The sequence below is a fragment of the Aotus nancymaae genome, unplaced genomic scaffold (genome assembly GCF_030222135.1).
Source record: "Aotus nancymaae isolate 86718 unplaced genomic scaffold, 86718_ANA_hifiasm-v0.15.2.pri h1tg000012l, whole genome shotgun sequence".
NCBI classification, from domain to species: domain Eukaryota; kingdom Metazoa; phylum Chordata; class Mammalia; order Primates; family Aotidae; genus Aotus; species Aotus nancymaae.
The window spans coordinates 12425267-12445240 of record NW_026988423.1 but is presented as its reverse complement, the minus strand read 5'-3'; the positions used below and the strand labels follow the sequence as shown (position 1 = coordinate 12445240).

Below are 19974 nucleotides of genomic sequence, written 5' to 3'. Positions count from 1 at the left end.
CCCAAAGTGCTGGGATTACAGGTGTGAACCACCATGCCCAGCCCTCACATTCATTTTCATATCACCCACAATACCTTACAGTGGGCACACAGTACTGGAGTAATGTGATACAAACATGAGAAACAGGTTGGAAGTCAAACAGCCCGCATTCAAATATCTGTGTGGCTTTAAGTTACTTAACTTTACTAAGCCTCCTTGTCCTCCTGTGTAAAATGGGATATTATGTCTTACTTAATTACATTTGCTATGAAGAGAGAATGAAAGTGGCATAAATACTTGCATCATTAGCAATGAATGCATACTAAATGAATTAGTGGACCAAGATGTTGATCAAGTATGAATGACTTAAAAATCCGATTTGTGATTATTTTTGCTAATTGTAAGGCTTTATTTACCTAATCATACTAGAAAAGTAGTTTTTTCCCTGGATTGCCTCAAAGTTAGGACATGGGATGAGTCTGTTGAATCACTCAGTTTCTCCCACAGAGGTTTGAGATTGGCAGATATTTTCCTTTCCTCTTTTCTGCTTGAGAAAGGAAAATATGAAGTGAGATCCGGGGCCAAGAAACTGAGATTCTGAGACTGGAACAGTTGGAAGCAATGATTTATATGGGTGACTTTAAAAATTTCCCTTCTTAATTTCCAAAATTAATTACGTTCTGATAACTTTAAAAACTATAACCTCAATGACTAAATCTGAACAAGGGAAAAGATCTTCCACACAAGACTTCAGACTTCTCTGTTATACACATCAACTGAATTAAAGTTAGTAAAATATATAACAAAAATGAAACCCTAAGCTTTTGCTCTATTTGGGACTTCAAAAAGTGCTCCTTCATTTTCTGATCACATGTAGGTATGTTTTGTTATCCAATATTTTCTTTTTTTTTTTTCTTTTTGAGATGGAGTCTTGATCTGTGGCCTAGGCTGGAGTACAGTGGTATGATGGACTCACTGCAATCTCCACCTCCTAGGTTCAAGCAATTCTCTTGCCTCAGCCTCCCAAGTAGCTGGAACTACAGGTGCCCATCACCATGCCTGGTTAACTTTTTGTATTTTTAACAGAGATACGGTTTCACTATGTTGGCCAAGATGGTCTTGATCTCTTGACCTTGTGATCCGCCAGCCTCAGTCTCCCAAAGTGCTGGGATTATAGGTGTGAGCCACTGTGCCTGGCCTCATGTTTTCTTTTCATGCACATCATGGCTAAAGTCAGATTGGATGATTTGGGGATATGATCCAATATCCCATTTCTAACCTCAATTTAAAATACACCTGACTGGACATGGTGTCTCACGCCTGTAATCCCAGCACTTTGGGAGACCAACGCAGGTGGATCTCTGAGGTCAGGAGTTCAAGACCAGCCTGGCCAACATGGTGAAACCCCGTCTCTACAAAAATACAAAAATTAGCCGGGCATGATGGCTGGTGCCTGTAATCACAGCTATTCTGGAGGCTGAGGCGAGAGAATTGCTTGAACCCACGAGGTGGAGGTTGTAGTGAGCTGAGATTGCACCACTGCACTTTAGACTGGGTGATAGAGCAAGACTCCATCTCAAAAAAAATAAATCATAAAAAAAAATACCTTTAGCCACATGTACTAATCATATAGCATTTATTTCTTATATTTCATATGATTTTTGACATACATTGAATATTTCCTCTGTTCTTTTATGCTCTGAATATTTACACCATTAATATATCTGATGGTAGCAATTGAGTATCATGTATCTTAAGTGTGGATCAAAATCCATTTTATCCCACAATGTGGTTTCTCTAAGATTAACCTAATTTCTTCTGGGACTGTACATGGAGCATTTTCTTCTAGAGCATCTCAGAAGTTGACAGATTAATCACTGCGTGGGCTTTTAAATAATGCTGATTTCTTCCAAGTGAAAGTCAGCTCCTCATTCTCCATAATATATTTGCTGAGCTCAGGAATTAACACCTGATTTATTCAGGCTTTGCTTACATAACCTTCTCTTTGGTTCAAATGAAAAGATTTCCAAAATTGTTCAACATCTGTGGAAATGGACTACAGGAAATGAATCAACTAAGGAAGGGAAATGATCGAGTTTCCTTTTATTATTTCAAAATCAGTGGTCAATGAAAATCCTCAAGTTTCTGTTTTAATGTACAATCTGTTATCCTAGCATTAGTTTCACATCATCAATGCCATATAATATTTATAAAATATACACTCCAGGCTACATGAAAATTTTTTTTATCATAATACATAACTAATAGGGACATGTTGGTTCTGTAACCCTTGGTGCTAGTCTGTGCAAAATTACAGTGGTAGATTTTCACTGTACTAGTTCTAAATCATCATATACAAATTAATGAAAAAATATACTCTACTAAACATGTTGCACGTATTCAGTTTAACAATAAAACTAACAGAATCAAAGGCTACTGTTTTTCCTAAAATGACTGGTTTTGAGGCTGCTCAACACGTTTTTCTAAAACAAATGAGACACTGAGGAAGAAATTTAGTAGTGCAAGGCTTGGCAACCTCACCACCATCATCACCACTTTTTCAAAGGGAGCTCCTGACTTCCAAGCTTCATCTCACACTAAAGCTTTCTGTTAACATGATTTCACAGCTGAAAGACACCACGTTTACATTCAGGAGGTGTGCATCAATGCCAAATGTTCATGAATGTGTAGCTAGATCAGTTAATTACCATGACAACCAAGAACATATTAGGTCAAATACTTGGCTAGCAAATGTCCACGTGATTTTTCAAATACTATATTTCATACAGCTGAGATAAACAGTATTCTGTACAATAAAACAAATGCTGATGCCTGTAAATGGTTTAACAGTAACCTCCTGAGAGGCTGTCATGATTTTGAGATCCAGTAAACTACCAGTAGCTGCATCAAAATCCAGTAAATCCCACAAAAGCTGATCTGGGTGCTCCAGAAAAAACAATGGAACCAAAACCACTGGGAGTTGGGGGGTAGAATCTTAGATTATGGCCATTGAAGGAATCAAATCATTTCTTAAAAGAAGCAAGCCTATTAACTTGCTTAGAGAAAACAAGCCTTAGCAAAAGATAAGAATGTGTAACAGAGGCAGGTCACCATCTTGAGGAAAAGAAGCCTGATCTTCTGGGAAGCGTGTTGTATTTTCTCACGTTCGGGACCTGACTAACTTTATTTTGCCATATTTTAATATTATATAAAACTTATCTGGGAATTCCACTAATAGACAAATGAATGGCAGTCAATAATCTTAAAAATAACTGTAACTTTAGATTCAGTCAAATGGTTTTCAAAACTAAACAAGATCACCCAAACATACCAATTTATGGCATACTCTGTCCAGAACAATCTTCAGGGAACCAACAATTGATACAAATTTCAGAGACATCACTGAGACAAGAAGAGCAGAAGCTTAGAACACAGTTTGACCCCCTTTCCCAAATTTTAAAATGCCTGTATAGACTGGCCAGCCAACCAAAATCTAAATTAAAGGATATTTTAAAGGACACTTATTTCCCGAAAATGACTTTACATAAACTGTATTAAGTGATTCATTGACAGCTATTTCCTTAAACCTTTCAGGCCAGCGGTGTGCCATTCTGTAGAGACACATGGCAGCAGGGCTGTCTAAAGTGCTCATGCTTTTCTGCCCACGTTCTCTCGCCATCTACGAGCATACAGAGTTAGCAGAGGAACCTCGTGGCCAAGTTATTCTCAGCAAAAATGCAATGTTATTTTACAGAATCTTAAGAGACCTGGTCACAGACCACAGACGATGACCGGTAATATGACCCTACCAGCGAGGAGGTTTCTCCACTGCAGAGGGCTCAGCCGGGAAACCGTGAACACATACCTCAGGAAGTGCTTCATGGTATCCGTGTTGACTGTCCAGATGCTATATGAACTGTCCTCAAGTAATTGCTTCCAAATTTGCCTTTGTCAAAGTAACTGTCAACTGTGGGAAGAAATTAGATATTAGGTATATTTATTAATAAGGCTGGAAGCCCCAAACCAAAAATTTCTGCTTACTGAGGTAGGCAGGTAACATGCCAGCCACTCAGAACATTATCAACGGCACTACCCACATAGCAATGCAATTCAATGGATAGAGATTACAGCTATAGACTTTCACTTTATAATTATATCAATACTGTTGGCCTTTCTTTTTCTTTCTTTTTTCTTTTTTTTTTTTTTGAGAAGCAGTCTTGCTCTGCTACCCAGGCTGGAGTGCAGTGCCATGATCTTGGCTCACTGAAACCTCTGCTTCCCAGGTTCAAGCAATTCTCCTGCCTCAGCCTCCCTGGGATCACAGACACGAGCCACCATGCCTAGCTAATTTGTCATATTTTTAGTAGAGATGGAGTGTCGCCATGTTGGCCAGGCTTGTCTCAAACACCTGACTTAATGATCTGCCCGCCTTGGCCTCCCAAAGTGCTGGGATTACAAGCATGAGCCACTGTGCCCGGTCTAGCTTTTCATTTTAAGTCACCTGCTGGAGAAATTGTGAATTTCATGAGCAATCTCTTCAATAGTAAGCTTTTCCTTTATTTTGGGTATTGTTCCTATATCTTTAGGAATAGTATTCATAAGAAAAATAAAAATGAAGAATAATCAAATTAACCATCTGGGTTTCCAGATATCCAGTAGTCTTAAATCTGGCAGCCCCAACTTTGTAGAGGAAGTACAACTAAAAAATAACTAGAAGCAACTAACTCTAAGATCAAAGATAACTGCTAAAGAGCTCAAGGACAACTGTTAAAGAGCAAGGTACTCTATACAAATGAATGACGCTGCAGGCCCCGTTTTCTTTCGGCACTGTGAACAGAGCTGTGAGATTTGATATTTGCATAGCACTTTTCAGTTTATGATTTGCTTTCACAAAGTGTACATCAGGTTATCAGGCTTCTTCCTTTGGATAAGGAGGACACTAGGAACGGCCTACAAAGCAGCAAGTTAGGATGAGACAGGATAAAACAGACTATACGAGAGAGTGTCTGGAAGTGGAGGGAAGTTATCGCATGAGAAAAGAGACAGATGGAACATCCACTGCGGCAGCAATGCAAGGAATGAATGTATGGACAAAGAGCTGCGGGCAGAGACACGCCGCCAACTAGAACAGCTCAGAGTGTGGGAACTCATGCTTAGCTCGAATAAAAGCCAGTCTCTTATTTAACACATTTATTTCTGTAGCTGTTCCATACATGCTTGAGAAAACTGTCTATACACCAATTTAAGACTGTGGATGCTTTTGGGAAGAAAGGTGGGGTTTAGGATTGGGGAGGAGTAAAATGATCTTCAACTTGGTGTGTTTTATTTCTTAAAATAAATCTGAAGCCAAATAAAAGGAAAAATAACATTTATTTATTTTGAATAGTGGGAACATATATTGTCCTTTGTACTTCTGTGGTTTTTATAAATGAATCCAAATTTTAACTTAATTTGGTAGGTCCCACCCAACACTCAGATCATAGTTTCTAATACATTCAACAATAAAAGCATCTAGGGGACCTTGGAGAAATGGCTCATTTTAAAGCTGGGTCAGGGCAAGGTGAACCTGAAGCATCTTGTACCACAAGAGAGTGAAGAGGTGCTTAAGATAAACAAAACAGGGGTGTGTCAAATAAACATAGCAGCCAACTGAAAGAACTCCCAATGGTCAAATAATTGATGGAGCTACCCTGCCCTCAAGGAGGTGGAGTAGGCCAGGTGCCCAGGCTCACATCTGTAATCCCAGCACTTTGGGAAACTGAGGCAGGAGGATTACTTGAGGTCAGGAGTTCAAGACCAGCCTGGCCAACATGGAGAAACCCCGTCTTTACTAAAAAGATGAGTCTAGTGGTGTGGGCCTGTAGTCCCAGCTACTCAGGAGCCTGAGGCAGGAGAATTGCTCTAACCCAGGAGGTTGAGGTTACAGTGACCCAAGAATGTACCACTGTACTCCAGCCTGGGTAAAAGAGTGAGACTCCATCTCAAAAAACAAACAAAACAAAAGCCTCCCTATCCCTTAAATATAAGCTGGACATACGACTTTCTGAGTACATTGTGGAAAGGGGAAAAAAGAATAACTACAGTAGGATCAGGCGCAATGGCTCATGCCTGTAATCTCAGCACTCTGGAAGGTGGGGGCAGGTGGGTCACTTGAGGACAGGAGTTCAAGAACAGCTTGGCCAACATGGTGAAACCGTATCTCTACTAAAAATACAAAAATTAGCTGGGTATGGTGGCAGGTGCCTGTAATCCCAGCTACTTGGGAGGCTGAGGCAGGAGAATTGTTTGAACCTGGGAGGCGGTGGTTGCAGTGAGCCAAGATCATGGCACTGCACTCCAGCCTGGACAACAAAGTGAGATTCTGTCTCAAAAAAAAAAAAGAAAAAAAAAGAAAAGGTCAGGAGATTGAGACCACTCTGGCCAACATGGTGAAACCCCGTCTCTACTAAAAATACAAAAATTAGCCAGGCCTGGTAGCATGCACCTGTAGTCCCAGCTACTCAGGAGGCTAAGGCAGGAGAATTGCTTGAACCCAGGAGGCAGAGGTTGCAGTGAGCCGAGATGGTGCCACTGCACTCCAGCCTGGGTGACAGAGACTCCGTCTCAAAACAAAACAAAAAAATACTCTGATTGTAATGTGAAGAATATATTATACTGCGGTAAAATTGTAAGTATAAGATACCGTCTACAAATGTGCTACAATAATCCAGGCAAAGATAATAATGGCAGGTTAAGGCAATGGACAGACAGAAGAGTGAAAGATACGAGAGATGATAGTTAGAAGGTAGACTCAATAGGAACTTTGTTAATTGATTAATTGGGGGGTGGTCGGTAAAGGAAAAGGAGGAGTTGATATTATGCCCATGCTTGTGGCCAGCAGCTGCATAGACAGCAGAATTATTCATTAAGATATAAAATTTTGAAGAAGCAGATTTTGGGATCTGGTTGTACAAGAGGTCTCTGGAACATTTTGAGATTTCAGGACCAAGTGGTAAAGATTCATGGATCTGAAGGTCAGGAAGACAATGCAGGTTAGAAACAAAGATTTGAGCTTCCTCAGCATGCAGATGTTAATTAAAACCATAGTTCCAAAGGAATTACTAAAGAAGTAGCATATATGACACTTGTTCATAACAAAATTCTTTGTCATTAGGATACAATTAAAGGAGAATTCTCATGCAAATAAGGTAGTAAAGGATGGATTGCATGTTAGAAATAGTTTATCTAAATTTTTAGGAAGTCTTTACCTTTGTTTGATTTCATTTAGGTATAAAATTGGTTTACCGCAAAACAATTTATTTCATAATGATGTGAGATAAATGAAATAATATAATATTTTAACTCCCCGCTCTTTACATAACAGTTCTCAAATTTATCCCTTGAAAAAACTTCTTGAATGCTTATGTGTCCAACATTGTGCTGAGTAATGCAGCATAGTTTAATACAGTGAGAGAGCCTTACTATTTAAGAAAAAATTTGGCAAATATGGCAGTGAGTGTGCATGTGATTAAGAGCACAACTTTTGGAGACAAACTTCTTGTCTGGGATCTACCACTAGCCAAGTGGCAGCCTTAGATAAGTTGCTTGACCTCTCTAGGATTAAATGGGGTAAGTAACTAAACGAGCTTGTAGGGTCGTTCTAAGGATTAAATGAACCAAAGCATGTAAGGCACTCAGCATAGTTACAGGTATGTAATATACAGTCAGTGAGTAGTATTTATTAGTAGTATTATTATTTTGTCATTCTTATTATGTTCTCTTCTAAAGTAAAAGATCATTTTGTCAAGTGAAGAATCATTTAGGAGACTGTCAAAATAAATTCTTGCAAGTTGATGTGACCCGAACTGGGATGATGACAGAGGGGAGAGAGAGAATTGAACAGAGGTAAAAAAAATATTTAGAGGGTAGAATCAATTGGACTTACTGATTGAATGGGAAAAGTGAAGGGAAGGAAAAAAACCATTAGTTCTAATTGTCTGTCCCCCAAACAGGAAACAAAGATAACAATTAAATCTCATTATCTGTCCCCCAAAGAGGAAACACCAAAAATGGCTTTGGGTGGCAGAAGAAGCCTGTGCAAATGCTATTTAACTCATTATTCACAGGATATTCATTAAATAATTATGCTGAATGTTTTATATAGAAAACACAAGATTACTGTTTATTTTTAAAGTCAAATAGCTTTGTTTTAAAGGAGACCCACTTGTTAACATTCTATTTACTGTTAATTAGACAATCTGTGTTTAGCACATCATAGTTGTGTGTGTGATATTCTGAGCCACTATTGATAAGAAATGCCCTTTGAATTATTTTCCGATGAGTGGTACCGAGTTCATCTATTTCTTTCTACTAAGCCTCTGCTATAGCCAAAACAGCATTTCCCAAGTGGCTGGGCAGGACCTAAGCCTGGAGAGAATTTTTTCAAAATAATTTCAACTTATATTTTAAATTCAGGGAGTATATTTGCAGGGTTTGTTATATGGCTATGTTGTATGATGCTGAGGTTTGGGGTACGATCAATCCTGTCAGCCAGGTAGTGAGCATAGTATCCAATAGTTTTTCAACCTTTGCTCCCCTCCTTTCTCCCAACTCTAGTAGTCTCTGGTGTCTACTGTTTACATCTTTATGTCCGTAAGTACCCAATGCTTAGCTCCCACTTAATAAGTGAGAACATCTGGTACTCTGTTTCTGTGTTAATTTGCTTAGGATAATGGCATCCAGTTGCATCCATGTTGCTTCAAAGGACATGATTTCATTCCATTTTATGGCTATATAGTATTCTATGGTGTATATATAACACAGTTTCTTTATCCAGTTCACTGTTAATGGGCACTTTGGTTGATCCATGTCTTCATTATTGTGAATGGTGCTGTGATGAACATATGCATATGTCTTTTTAGTCGAATGATTTATTTTCTTTTGGATATATACCCAACAATGGGATTGCTGGGTCAAATGGTAGTTCGTTTTAAGGTCTTTGAGATATTGTCAAACTGCTTTCCACAGTGGCTGAGCTAATTTACATTCCCACCATTCCCTTTTCTCCACTGCCTTGCCAGCATCTGCTGTTTCTGAACTTCTTAATAATAGCCATTCTTGGCCGAGGCGGGTGGATCACGAGGTCAAGAGATCGAGACCATCCTGGTCAACATGGTGAAACCCCGTCTCTACTAATACAAAAAATTAGCTGGGCACGGTGGCGCGTGCCTGTAATCCCAGCTACTCAGGAGGCTGAGGCAGGAGAATTGCCTGAATCCAGGAGGCGGAGATTGCGGTGAGCCGAGATCGCGCCATTGCGCTCCAGCCTGGGAAACAAGAGCGAAACTCCGTCTCAAAAAAAAAAAAAAAAAAAAATAATAGCCATTCTTGCTAATGTGAAATGCTATCTCATTGTGGTTTTGATTTGCATTTTTTTCATGTTTGCTGGCTGCTTGTATGTCTTCTGTTGAGAAGTGTCTGTTCACGTCTTTTGCCCACTTTTTAATGAGGTTGTTTTTTGGCTGTTGAATTGTTCAAGTTCCTTATAGATTCTGGTTTTAGACCCTTGTCAGATGCATAGTTTGTGAATATTTTCTCCCATTCTGTCCGTGGTCTGTTTGTCGATCATTTCTTTTGCTGTGCAGAAGTTCTTTAGTTTAATTAAGCCCAGTTTTAGACTCTTGCCAGATGCATAGTTTGTGAACATTTTCTCCCATTCTGTCAGTTGTCTGTTTACTCCATTGATAGTTTCCTTTGCTGTGTAGAAGTTCTTTAGTTTAATTAAGTCCCACATATCAATTTTTGTATTTTGTTGCAATTGTTTTTGAAGACTTAGTCATAAATTCTTTCCCAAGGGTAATATCCAGAATGGTGATCCCTAGGTTTTTTTTCCAGGATTCTTATAGTTTGAGGCTTTACATTTAAATCTTTAATCTATCTTGAGTTAATTTTTGCAGATAGTGATAGGTCGGGTTCCAATTCCATTCTTCTGCATATGGCTAGCATGCTATCCCAGCATCATTTATGGAATACGGAGTCCTTTCAGGATGGGGAGAACTTACATTCACACTTCATCTGCATAGCATTCGAACAATAAGGCAGCCATGATACACTGCTCCTGTGTTTTTACACACCAGCCTATTGACTTTAATGTGGTTACATGTAAGTTACTTACCCGATTTATATCTGTTTGATTAATTGAAAAATACAGATATTTGCTTTTTTTTTTTGAGACAGGGTCTCACCCTGTCACCCAGGCTGGAGGGCAGTGGCATGATCTTGGCCCACTGCAATTTCTGCCTCCCGGTTCAAGAAACTCTCGTGCCTCACCTTCCCAAGTAGCTGAGATTACAGGCATATACCACCACACACAACTAATTTTTGTATTTTAATTAGAGAGAGGGTTTTGACATATTGGCCACCTGGTCTTGAACTCCTGACCTTAAGTGATCCAACCGCCTTGGCCTCCAAAGTACTGTGATCACTTTACCACCACGCCTGGCCCAGATATTGATGATCGTTTAATTCAGCTTTACTCAGTTATTAGTTACATATAGAAAAATTCACCCTTTTTGTCCAAACATAAACTTTAATGCCACCTGTTTCACAAAAATCAAGATGAATATAAGAACCACTCTGTGCGCTGTCCCTTCTCAAAGACTTCTTCTCTAGAGGTGTTTTTCACCTGAGGGGGACATTAGAATTACTGCTCTATGTTACTAATAAATTCCTAATATTGTTCCAAAATGATCCCTTTCATGTCTCTTTCCCCTCTGGACTGTATGCTTTTCTAGAACACCCATGGATGGGTACAATGCCTGACACACTGCATGCTTAATATATATTTGTCAAAATGAACTTTGTACTCTTTTAGAAAAGTGCACCTTTTTTTTTAACCAGCATTATTCAATCAGAGTACTAAAAAAACGCAATGCCAATCTCCCAACTGGAAGAAAACAAATCTGTAGATTTATTTTTAACTAAAATAAAGAATATGATTCTAACCCTGGGTTTCCTAACCCATTCCCATGATCTGTAGTAATTTCTCTCAATGTGTACAGGGACATCGCCCTGAACTCATCCAAAGGGAAGGATCAAATGATTGTGCTTGTCACATCAAACGCCCCTAGAGATCAGTTGATACTTCTGTGGTAAGCTATGGGGTTATCTGTCTCTTGTCTTTTTTTTTCTCCGCCCCCAGCTGGGAGAAAAGGGGCAGCAGTGAGTGTGGTCTGCTACTTCTGAAAACGCATCCTCTCACCTGGCATCAAGAAACCTGCTTTGTCTCCTTTGAGCAAGAAGCCCCCTGAGGCTCTTTGTAAAGTGCTACGGGTAACCCTAACTCTTAGAAGTCGATCTCTCTATTAAGCACCCCAGGAATGAATTAGAGACTCAACTAGAAGGGACAGAACTCCTTTCTTTAAAATCTTGAAATCCCTACATGAGACAAAGAAAACTACTTTCTATGTAGCCCTTCACATTCTAAGTTTATCCCCAGTTAACAACCCAAATGCCTGTGGACTCATACTATTTATAAATAAATAAAAGATAATCTACAAAGTAAATACTATTTCATTTTTATAATCTTCCTAATTTGAGATTATCCCAGTTTAATAAAACGTTGTAGAGAGCACATTTATAAACAAAATTTAATTTTAAAAATTAAGTCTTAAAGTTTTGTGAAATTAATAATAATAGTTAATATTTACAAAGTGCTTATTATGTGCCAGGCTATATGCTATAAGCTTTACTCATATTAACTCACTTAATCTTAACTGTCATCTGATGAAGTGAATAATAACAATTATCTCCATTTTGTAACTGAAAAAAGTGAAACACAGAGAGGGTAAGGAACTTTCCAAGGTCACACAGCTAGGATGTGGCGGAGATTCAAACCCGCGAAGCTTGGCTCCCAAGGTAGGGCTATTAATCACTTTCCTGTACTGCCTCTGGAAACCAGAGATAAAATTCTGGATTGACATGAGAACTGAAGAGAATACATAGTGTATTCATTTCAAATTAAACTGAAAGCTGGGGATAATCAAAGCCTGGATGTACATACGCATCTGAAAACCTAAGAGTGTTCCATTGGGAGCTACCTGGAGGACTCCCAAATAAAAACAGTTACCCTGCCACTGAAAACTAACCTCTTTCCTTTCCTGAAGCAAACGTATTACAGATCTAGAAGTTTCTAAACAAGAAAATTTTATGGGAAGGAATTATACAACAAATTGAAAATACATGAGTTTTATATTATTCTTTATTGAGGCTACATTTCCAAGGCAATCAAAATTGTTGGCAGTATAATTCTAAAATAACTGAAAGTAAAAATATCCCCCACCCAAAATGTAAATCAAGGTTTTCTAAGCCTTGGGCTTAGAAAATCCGATTAAATTCAAGCTTCTGGTCCACACTGTTATTTATGTGGTGATCTCAGTCTCCAGTCTTCAGCCTTTTCCTTCCTTTCAGTCTACCTCTGCATGCTTTAGTCTTCATCATATATCACGCTTTTCCCCTTTATAGATGAAAATATGTTAATTTTTTACTATACGTAAAATATATCTAGTGGCTGGTAAAATATTTCACATCACCTAGGAGACATATACTAACTGGAATGAGTTCTTGAATTCCCTGGAAACCAAAAGACGTTCCATGGTCCTTTAGTTTTCCCTAATTGCTTCTTCGTGGTTTCTTTTCATGCTGTAACACCAATTGGAGAACAAAATCAATCACAAAGGTCACCCTCAAAATATAATTCCTGTAATTAGTAATAACTAGAAGATGAAAACACGTTCCACGTTCCACTCTCCTATATTTAGATTAAAAACAAAGTTTAGGCAAAGTTTTTTTTTTTTTTTTTTGAGACGGAGTTTCGCTCTTGTTACCCAGGCTGGAGTGCAATGGTGCGATCTCGGCTCACCGCAACCTCCACCTCCTTGGTTCAGGCAATTCTCCTGCCTCAGCCTCCTGAGTAGCTGGGATTACAGGCATGCGCCACCGTGCCCAGCTAATTTTTTGTATTTTTTTTTTTTTTTTTTTTTTGGAGACAGAGTCTCGCTCTTGTTACCCAGGCTGGAGTGCAATGGCGCGATCTCGGCTCACCGCAACCTCCGCCTCCTGGGTTCAGGCAATTCTCCTGCCTCAGCCTCCTGAGTAGCTGGGATTACAGGCACGCGCCACCGTGCCCAGCTAATTTTTTTGTATTAATAGAGACGGGGTTTCACAATGTTGACCAGGATGGTCTCGATCTCTCGACCTCGTGATCCACCCGCCTCGGCCTCCCAAAGTGCTGGGATTACAGGCTTGAGCCACCGCGCCCGGCCATTTTTTGTATTTTTAGTAGAGACGGGGTTTCACCATATTGACCAGGATGGTCTCAATCTCTTGACCTCGTGATCCACCTGTCTCGGCCTCCCAAAGTGCTGGGATTACAGGCGTGAGCCACTGCGCCCGGGAGGCAAAGTTTTTAATTTTTTTTTTTTTTTTTTTTTTTTTAGCAGTAATGAAAAACATAACAAAACAAACAAAAAACGCTCCAAATAACAATAAGGTTGCGGGGGGCAGGGAGTTCGCACACATTTGACTTTGCTAATGTACATTCAAGATCAGTATATCTAAATTATTTGCCACTGATTAATTTGCTCAGCTTGGGCTATTCTCATTTCAGGTGAAAGAAGAAAGAAAACAATCACATGTTGAGCCATAGCCTCATAAATAATAATGTTTTTAGCCTCCTCTTCTAAAGATAAGATTGATCCAGCCAGGCGTGGTGGCACATGCCTGTGATCCCAGCACTTTGGGAAGCTGAGGCGGGTGGATCACAAGGTCAAGAGATCGAGACCATTCTGGCAACATGGTGAACCCTCATCTCTACTAAAAGTACAAAAATTAGCTGGGCATGGTGGTGCACACCTGTAGTCCCAGATACTTGAGAGGCTAAGGCAGGAGAATTGCTTGAACCTGGGAGGCAGAGGTTGCAGTGAGTCGAGATCACGCCACTGCACTCCATCCTGGGGACAAAGTGAGACTCTGTCTCAAGGAAAAAAAAAAGATTGATCCAAAGTTGATCTAGGTGTCGGAAGGAAGCCTGTAGCTAGTTTGGTTCAATACCATTTGTCCTATATATTTTTAGTTGTTTTTGTTTTTTTGAGACAGGGTCTCACTCTGTCACCCAGGCTGGAGTGCAGTGGTGCAATCATGGCTCACTGCAGCCTGGACCCCTAGGCTCAAGTGATCCTCCCACCTCAGCCTCCCAAGTAGCTGGGACTACAAGTACATGCCACTGTGCCTGGCTAATTTTTGTATTTTTTTGTAGAGATTGGGGTCTCACTATGTTGCCCAGACTGGTCTTGAACTCCTGAGCTAAAGTGAGCCGCCTGCCTTAGCCTCCCAAAGTGCTGGATTACAGGTATGAGTCACTGCACCTGACCTACCCTATCTCTTTATTATACTGTGTCACTTTAAAGCTTTTCTAAAAGTAATCGAGAAAGTTTCCATTAAAAACTACTCATACGTTCTCTTTAATCTGTGTGAGAAATTTTAGTTTCTCTCTTGACTGGTCTGACAGTATGCACATGTGGCCCTTCTAGAGTCTGATGAAATCATAATGGTGACATCCCTCAATCAGCCAGTCAAGTGCCGATTTTGGAATCAAACAGAAACAGATACAGGCTTCTCTTTTTCCACCACTTCTTCAGTGATGGCTATGCCTGGGTGACATAAAATGAAGGAGAAAGGCCGATATTCTGTATTTATACGATTTTTAATTGGTGAATGATAATTATATCATAATTCATATGTGATGTTTTGGTGTATATATACAAAGTAGAGAGATTAAATCAAGCTAATTAACATATCTATCATCTCATTACTTTACATTCTTTTTGTGGTGAGACACTTGAAATTTACTCTCTGTTAGAAAGACAACGGAAAACGTTGAAAAAGGCCAAAACTAACAGATAACTAAAGCCAACGTTGTTGTTTTTGAGATGGAGTCTTGCTTTGTCACTCAGGCTGGAGTGCAGTGGTGCGATCTTGGCTCACTGCAACCTCTGCCTCCCGGGTTCAAGTGATTTTCCTGCCTCAGCCTCCCAAGTAGCTGGGATTACAGGTGCATGTCACCACGCTCGGCTAATTTTTGTATTTTTAGTAGAGACAGGGTTTCACCATGTTGGCCAGGCTGGTCTCGAACTCCTGCCCTCAAGCGATCCACCTGCCTTGGCCTCCCAACATGCTGGGATTACAGGTGTGAGCCACCACACCCTGCCACCAATGTAGTTTTAAGATGTAATTAATTCCCGTCACAGCTCTATTAATTCTTTATTATGTTCTGCACATATCCATGTCTGTGGATGGTTTTCAAGAAATCAGAGAAAGTTCTCCAAAACAAGCCTGCCCTCCTAGCAGAAGCACGTCTCTGAGGCAACATCAGGCAAGAGCACAGACGGCCTGTGGATGAGTAGATGGTAAGCCACCTGCCATGTGAGGGGCTGGGCTCTTGCTGAGCTGACCCACAAACACAAGGGGTCAGTCTTCTGAAATCAGATGGGCCAAATATCAGATTCAGATAGGTCTGAATTAGCAAATTCAGATAATGGCTAAGTTTGCATCCTGCTCATATGTTGTCAGATCCTAAGAGGCACTATGTCTATGCAAGGAGGACCTAGACAGGTGAGGGACTCGTAGATTTCAAAGGATATAATGCAGGAAGACTATACTACATGAAACAAAAGGAGAGAGAAGAGAAGGAATGGGCAAGGAAGAAAAGAGAAGGAAATAAAAGAGAATTTTCTAAGGTTATTTGTGAACATTTGAAGCATGAATAAAATGCAATTTTTGACTCTATACAGCCATGCACATGAGGAGAGAAAGAAGCAATATGAAAAATTACCATCATGGACAAATGAAAAATCTTTCAAATTATCCATTTACATTTCACACAGGCTATGCATCATCTCATATTAGAGATACAATGCTAGTGCATAAAGAGCTCCCTGAGGCCACATTCCAGAATTTTCCTTTCCTCCTCCAGTGACTAGCTTGAAAAACACTTCTGACACTCGTTAAAATGACAACAAAGAAGGTTTTTTTCCCCTTCATGAATAAAACACTCATGCAGTGTTAATTTTTGTGATTTATAGCAAGGGAGGTCCATGCCAGCCACAGAATTCAGGGCTGCCTGCAAATGCATTTATGATCTGTTTCAAAGTCAGTGATTTTCTGGATTTCACTGTGGTTGCCTACATCTTATGCAGCATTTTCATGGAGGCAGCAAAGTATGCAGGATTGATGAAATTCATCTCTCAAGGCTGGGCACCCTGGCTCATGCCCATAATTCCAGCACTTTTGAAGCCCAAGGTGGGTGGATCACTTGAGGTCAGGAGTTCAAGACCAGCCTGGGCAACGTGGCGAAAACCCATCTCAGTACAAAACCTTAGGCAGGCATGGTGGCATGTGCCTGTAGTCCCAGTTACTAGGGAGGCTGAGGTGGGAGAATCACCTGAGCCCTGTAGTCGAGATCACACCACTGCACTCCAGCCTGGGACACTGGAGGGAGATCCTGTCTCAAAAAGAAAAAAAATTCATCTGTCAGCTACAAAAGAATAAGGAGACTTCAAAATATATATTATTAATCTATTTTGTCCCAAACATCATCTGAATTTTGTAAATTCTCAATTTTATATTTTAGTTTTAAAATCAAATTTCTCAATGAAACCATGATAAAAGAATGATAAATTTATGTTTGCATAAAAATTCAATGGACATAATTTTGCCGATCTGATGCTTTTGGCAAAATTTTTGCTTTCATACAATCAGAACATAGTGAAAGCATTTATCTAGAAACATTTGACGGGAAAGTTCAAGCAAATTGGGGCATTCCAGCAGCTTGGAGGCAAGCAGAGTACTCTGTTCTTAAGGCAATGCTACCCCTGACCATGCAGAAGAGGTAAAAGCATTCACTTAAAGGAATTCGACCATTTAGACTGGGCTTCTGCAACAATTCATAAAGTAAAACAAAAAAGCAGTTTTTAACACACTTTAGAGCTATGATTACGCATGGCTTAACAGATGTTTGCTGAGTGAATATTATTTTATTCTTTCCAGTGGTATTTCATTAGTGCCATCATTGGTAGAATCCACCATTATTTTATGTGCCCCTAAGGAAAAATAAAATGCTGGTAATTAAACTACAATGCATCTAATTTTAGTGGTGTGGGGGAAAAAAAGCTATCTTAGAATCAGTGCAACACAGTAAGACTGAAGCCTACTTACTTCCGAATTCTGAGCTATAATGGTTCTGCATAAGAATTTATTGGTTCATGACAAAGAGTACTAATGACCCGCAGCAAATAACACTACAGGATTCTCAGTTCCTGAATCTGACGTTTTTATTCAGGTCAAGCCAGGTTAAGTAATTCTAGAATATGTTATATGTTGTTGATAAAGTAACTCATATCCTTCTAGCCTCACTGGAGAGCCTCCCAGGGCTCTTAATCCACAGTCTCTGAGCCCTGGATCCCTTGCCCTGTCACACTCCCTCCAGCGTACCTATCCATGCATACACTTCTCACACATACACAGTGCTCAAGACAACCTCCTTTTAACACACAGACAGCTCGGATCACAAACATCTCTGGAGTAATGAGCACTCCTTGCCTCTACACAAAGGGTGGGTGAGTAAGTACATTCTTGGTTGAAGGCAGAGTGTGCTCTACTCCAAGCTTCATTTTCCTGTCCTGTCTCATTCAGCCTCTAACACATGTGAAGCTGCTTCTTAAAAGGCCCTTTTTGTGGCTTCTGTAATCCCATGTTCTCCTGGTTTTCCAGCTATCTCACAATCATCATTGCTGATGTATTTAACACTTTTTTTAAAGTCCTTAATTTTTTTTTTTTTTAGACAAGTTCTCACTTTGTTGCCCAGGCTGGAGTACAGTGGCGCAATCCTGGTTCATTGCAACCTCTGCCTCCCAGGTTCAAGCGATTCTCCTGCCTCAGCCTCCTGAGTAGCTAGGATCACAGGTGTGTGCCACCAGGCCCAGCTAATTTTTGTATTTTAAATAGAGACGGGTTTCTCCATGTTGGCCAGGCTGGTCTCGAACTCCTGAGTGAGTTTTTAAAGTCTGTGTCATGGATTTCTATTTATGCATGACAAATAAAAGACATGAAGTCCCATTAATATAAAAGTAAATTAAAAAGGTACAAACACACAGGACTAAGGGCAACAGAAGAACCAGATGTCGGCAGAATTCTGGAAGCTGAAAGGGATGAACAAAAGGTAATTGGCTTAGCCTAACTGCCTGAGCCTGCGGTGGGGTATGTGACTCAGAAGTAATATAATTTAGAATACAGAATCTCAGCCTTTTTTAGGACTTGGAGGTGCCCAGTTCCTCTAAAAGCGAGAGTGTAAGAAGAAGCCAAAACTAGAGGCTTGGTTGAAAGGTTTTGGTTGTTGTTTGTTTTTTAAATACAGGGTCTCGCTCTATTGCCCAGGCTGGAGTGCAGTGGCACGATCTCGGCTCACTGCAACCTCCACTGCCTGGGTTCAAGCAATCCTCCTGCTTCAGCCTTCCAAGTAGCTAGGACTAAAGGTATGTGCCACTGCACCTAGCTATTTTTTTGTATTTTTAGTAGAGACGTCGTTTTGTCACGTTGCCCAGGCTGGTCTTAAACTCCTGAGCCCAAGCAATGTGCCCACCTTTGCCTCCCAAAGTGTTGGGATCACAGGTGTTAGCCATTGTGCCCAGCCTGGTTGAAAGTTTTCATAGGAACAGTTAGGACCCAAGTCTCCTTTTTCATCTTTTGAAATTAGGCACAACCCCTCTCCATTCTATCAGCAGAGATGAAATTTACTTACAAAGAGGTTGAGCTAGAGAGGCTCTGAATTTGGTGATGTAGGAAAATGAGATTGAGTTGCCATATTAAATACAAGGAGGTTGCATGAAAATCTACTTGGTAAATGTGAGATCCTTGCCATCCTTCTCCTACTCAACTCCCAGAACAGAGGCAGCCAGCATACCACTCCTCAGGTAGGATATTAGAGAAGTTATCTCTCAGGAAATTAACCAGAGACACACACACAGCTCTCCCACAAAGAAGCATTAGCCCCCAACTGGGCTACTATGTAACAGGTGGTCAACAAGCCCCACCTGTACACAGACAGCATTTTAGTGCCTCAATCTTAAATATGAACAGATAGCCAAGGATTATCAGACAATTAAGGGACATTTCTGAAATGAATTACAGAGACCTATAGCAAAAGGAAATCTAAAAGAAAAAGAAATAATGCAAAGAGAAGAAAACTATCAAAACATTATAATTTTCACAGATATAAGAAAAATATTATACACATTAAATAGGAACAGGAATCAATAAAAGGGAACTTTAAGATAATTAGAAAATATTCTTGGAAATTTTATAAAAAGTGTCTGAAATGAAAGTCAAAGTTGAAAATATCTATCAAATTTGAGGGAATCTGCCAGAAGAAATTAACAAAAGTAGTGACAAAAAGGTTCAACATCCAAATTACAGATATTCTAGAGAGAAAGAAAATCGAGAATGTTGATGAATACATTATCAAAGAAATAACACAGGAAACTCTCCAAGAACTGAAGAACATGAGTCTCCAGATCAAAAAGACCCATAGGGTACCCAGCTCCTTGAATAACTAAAGATCCTCACCAAAACACATTATGATGACATTTTACAACAAAAAAGTTTCCAGAGGAAGAACAAAAACAAGCAGTTCGCATAGAAAATACCAGATCTTAGGAGAATTCAATTTGTCAACAGGAACACAGAAGCAAAAGGAAAAACTCCAAGAAAAAATTCTTTCTAATCTAGATTTCTATAGTTAGCCAAAATATACAGTGCAAGGAGAAAATGACAATTTCAGACATACAAGACCTTCCGTGTATCTTTCAAGTATGCCTTTTCTGGAAGCTTCTGAAGAAGGCATTCTACAGAAATGAAGATGGGGAATGAAAATGACATTGGACTCAGGAATCAGAAAATCCCATA

The 19974-nt window shown here is 39.8% G+C and overlaps 1 protein-coding gene across 3 annotated transcripts in view; it reads right to left on the bottom strand.

The window, feature by feature from the left end:
* ELMOD1 (ELMO domain containing 1) overlaps positions 1–19974 on the bottom strand; it is a 76075-nt gene that overhangs the window by 45029 nt on the left and 11072 nt on the right. For all 3 annotated transcript variants that reach the window (XM_064375389.1, XM_064375388.1, XM_021670810.2), the window contains exon 2: positions 3845–3946. Coding sequence is in view for 2 of the 3 variants with exons in the window: in XM_064375388.1 (XP_064231458.1) it covers positions 3845–3861 (17 nt within the window). In the remaining variant the exon portion in view is untranslated. The remainder of the gene's footprint in view (positions 1–3844; positions 3947–19974) is intronic.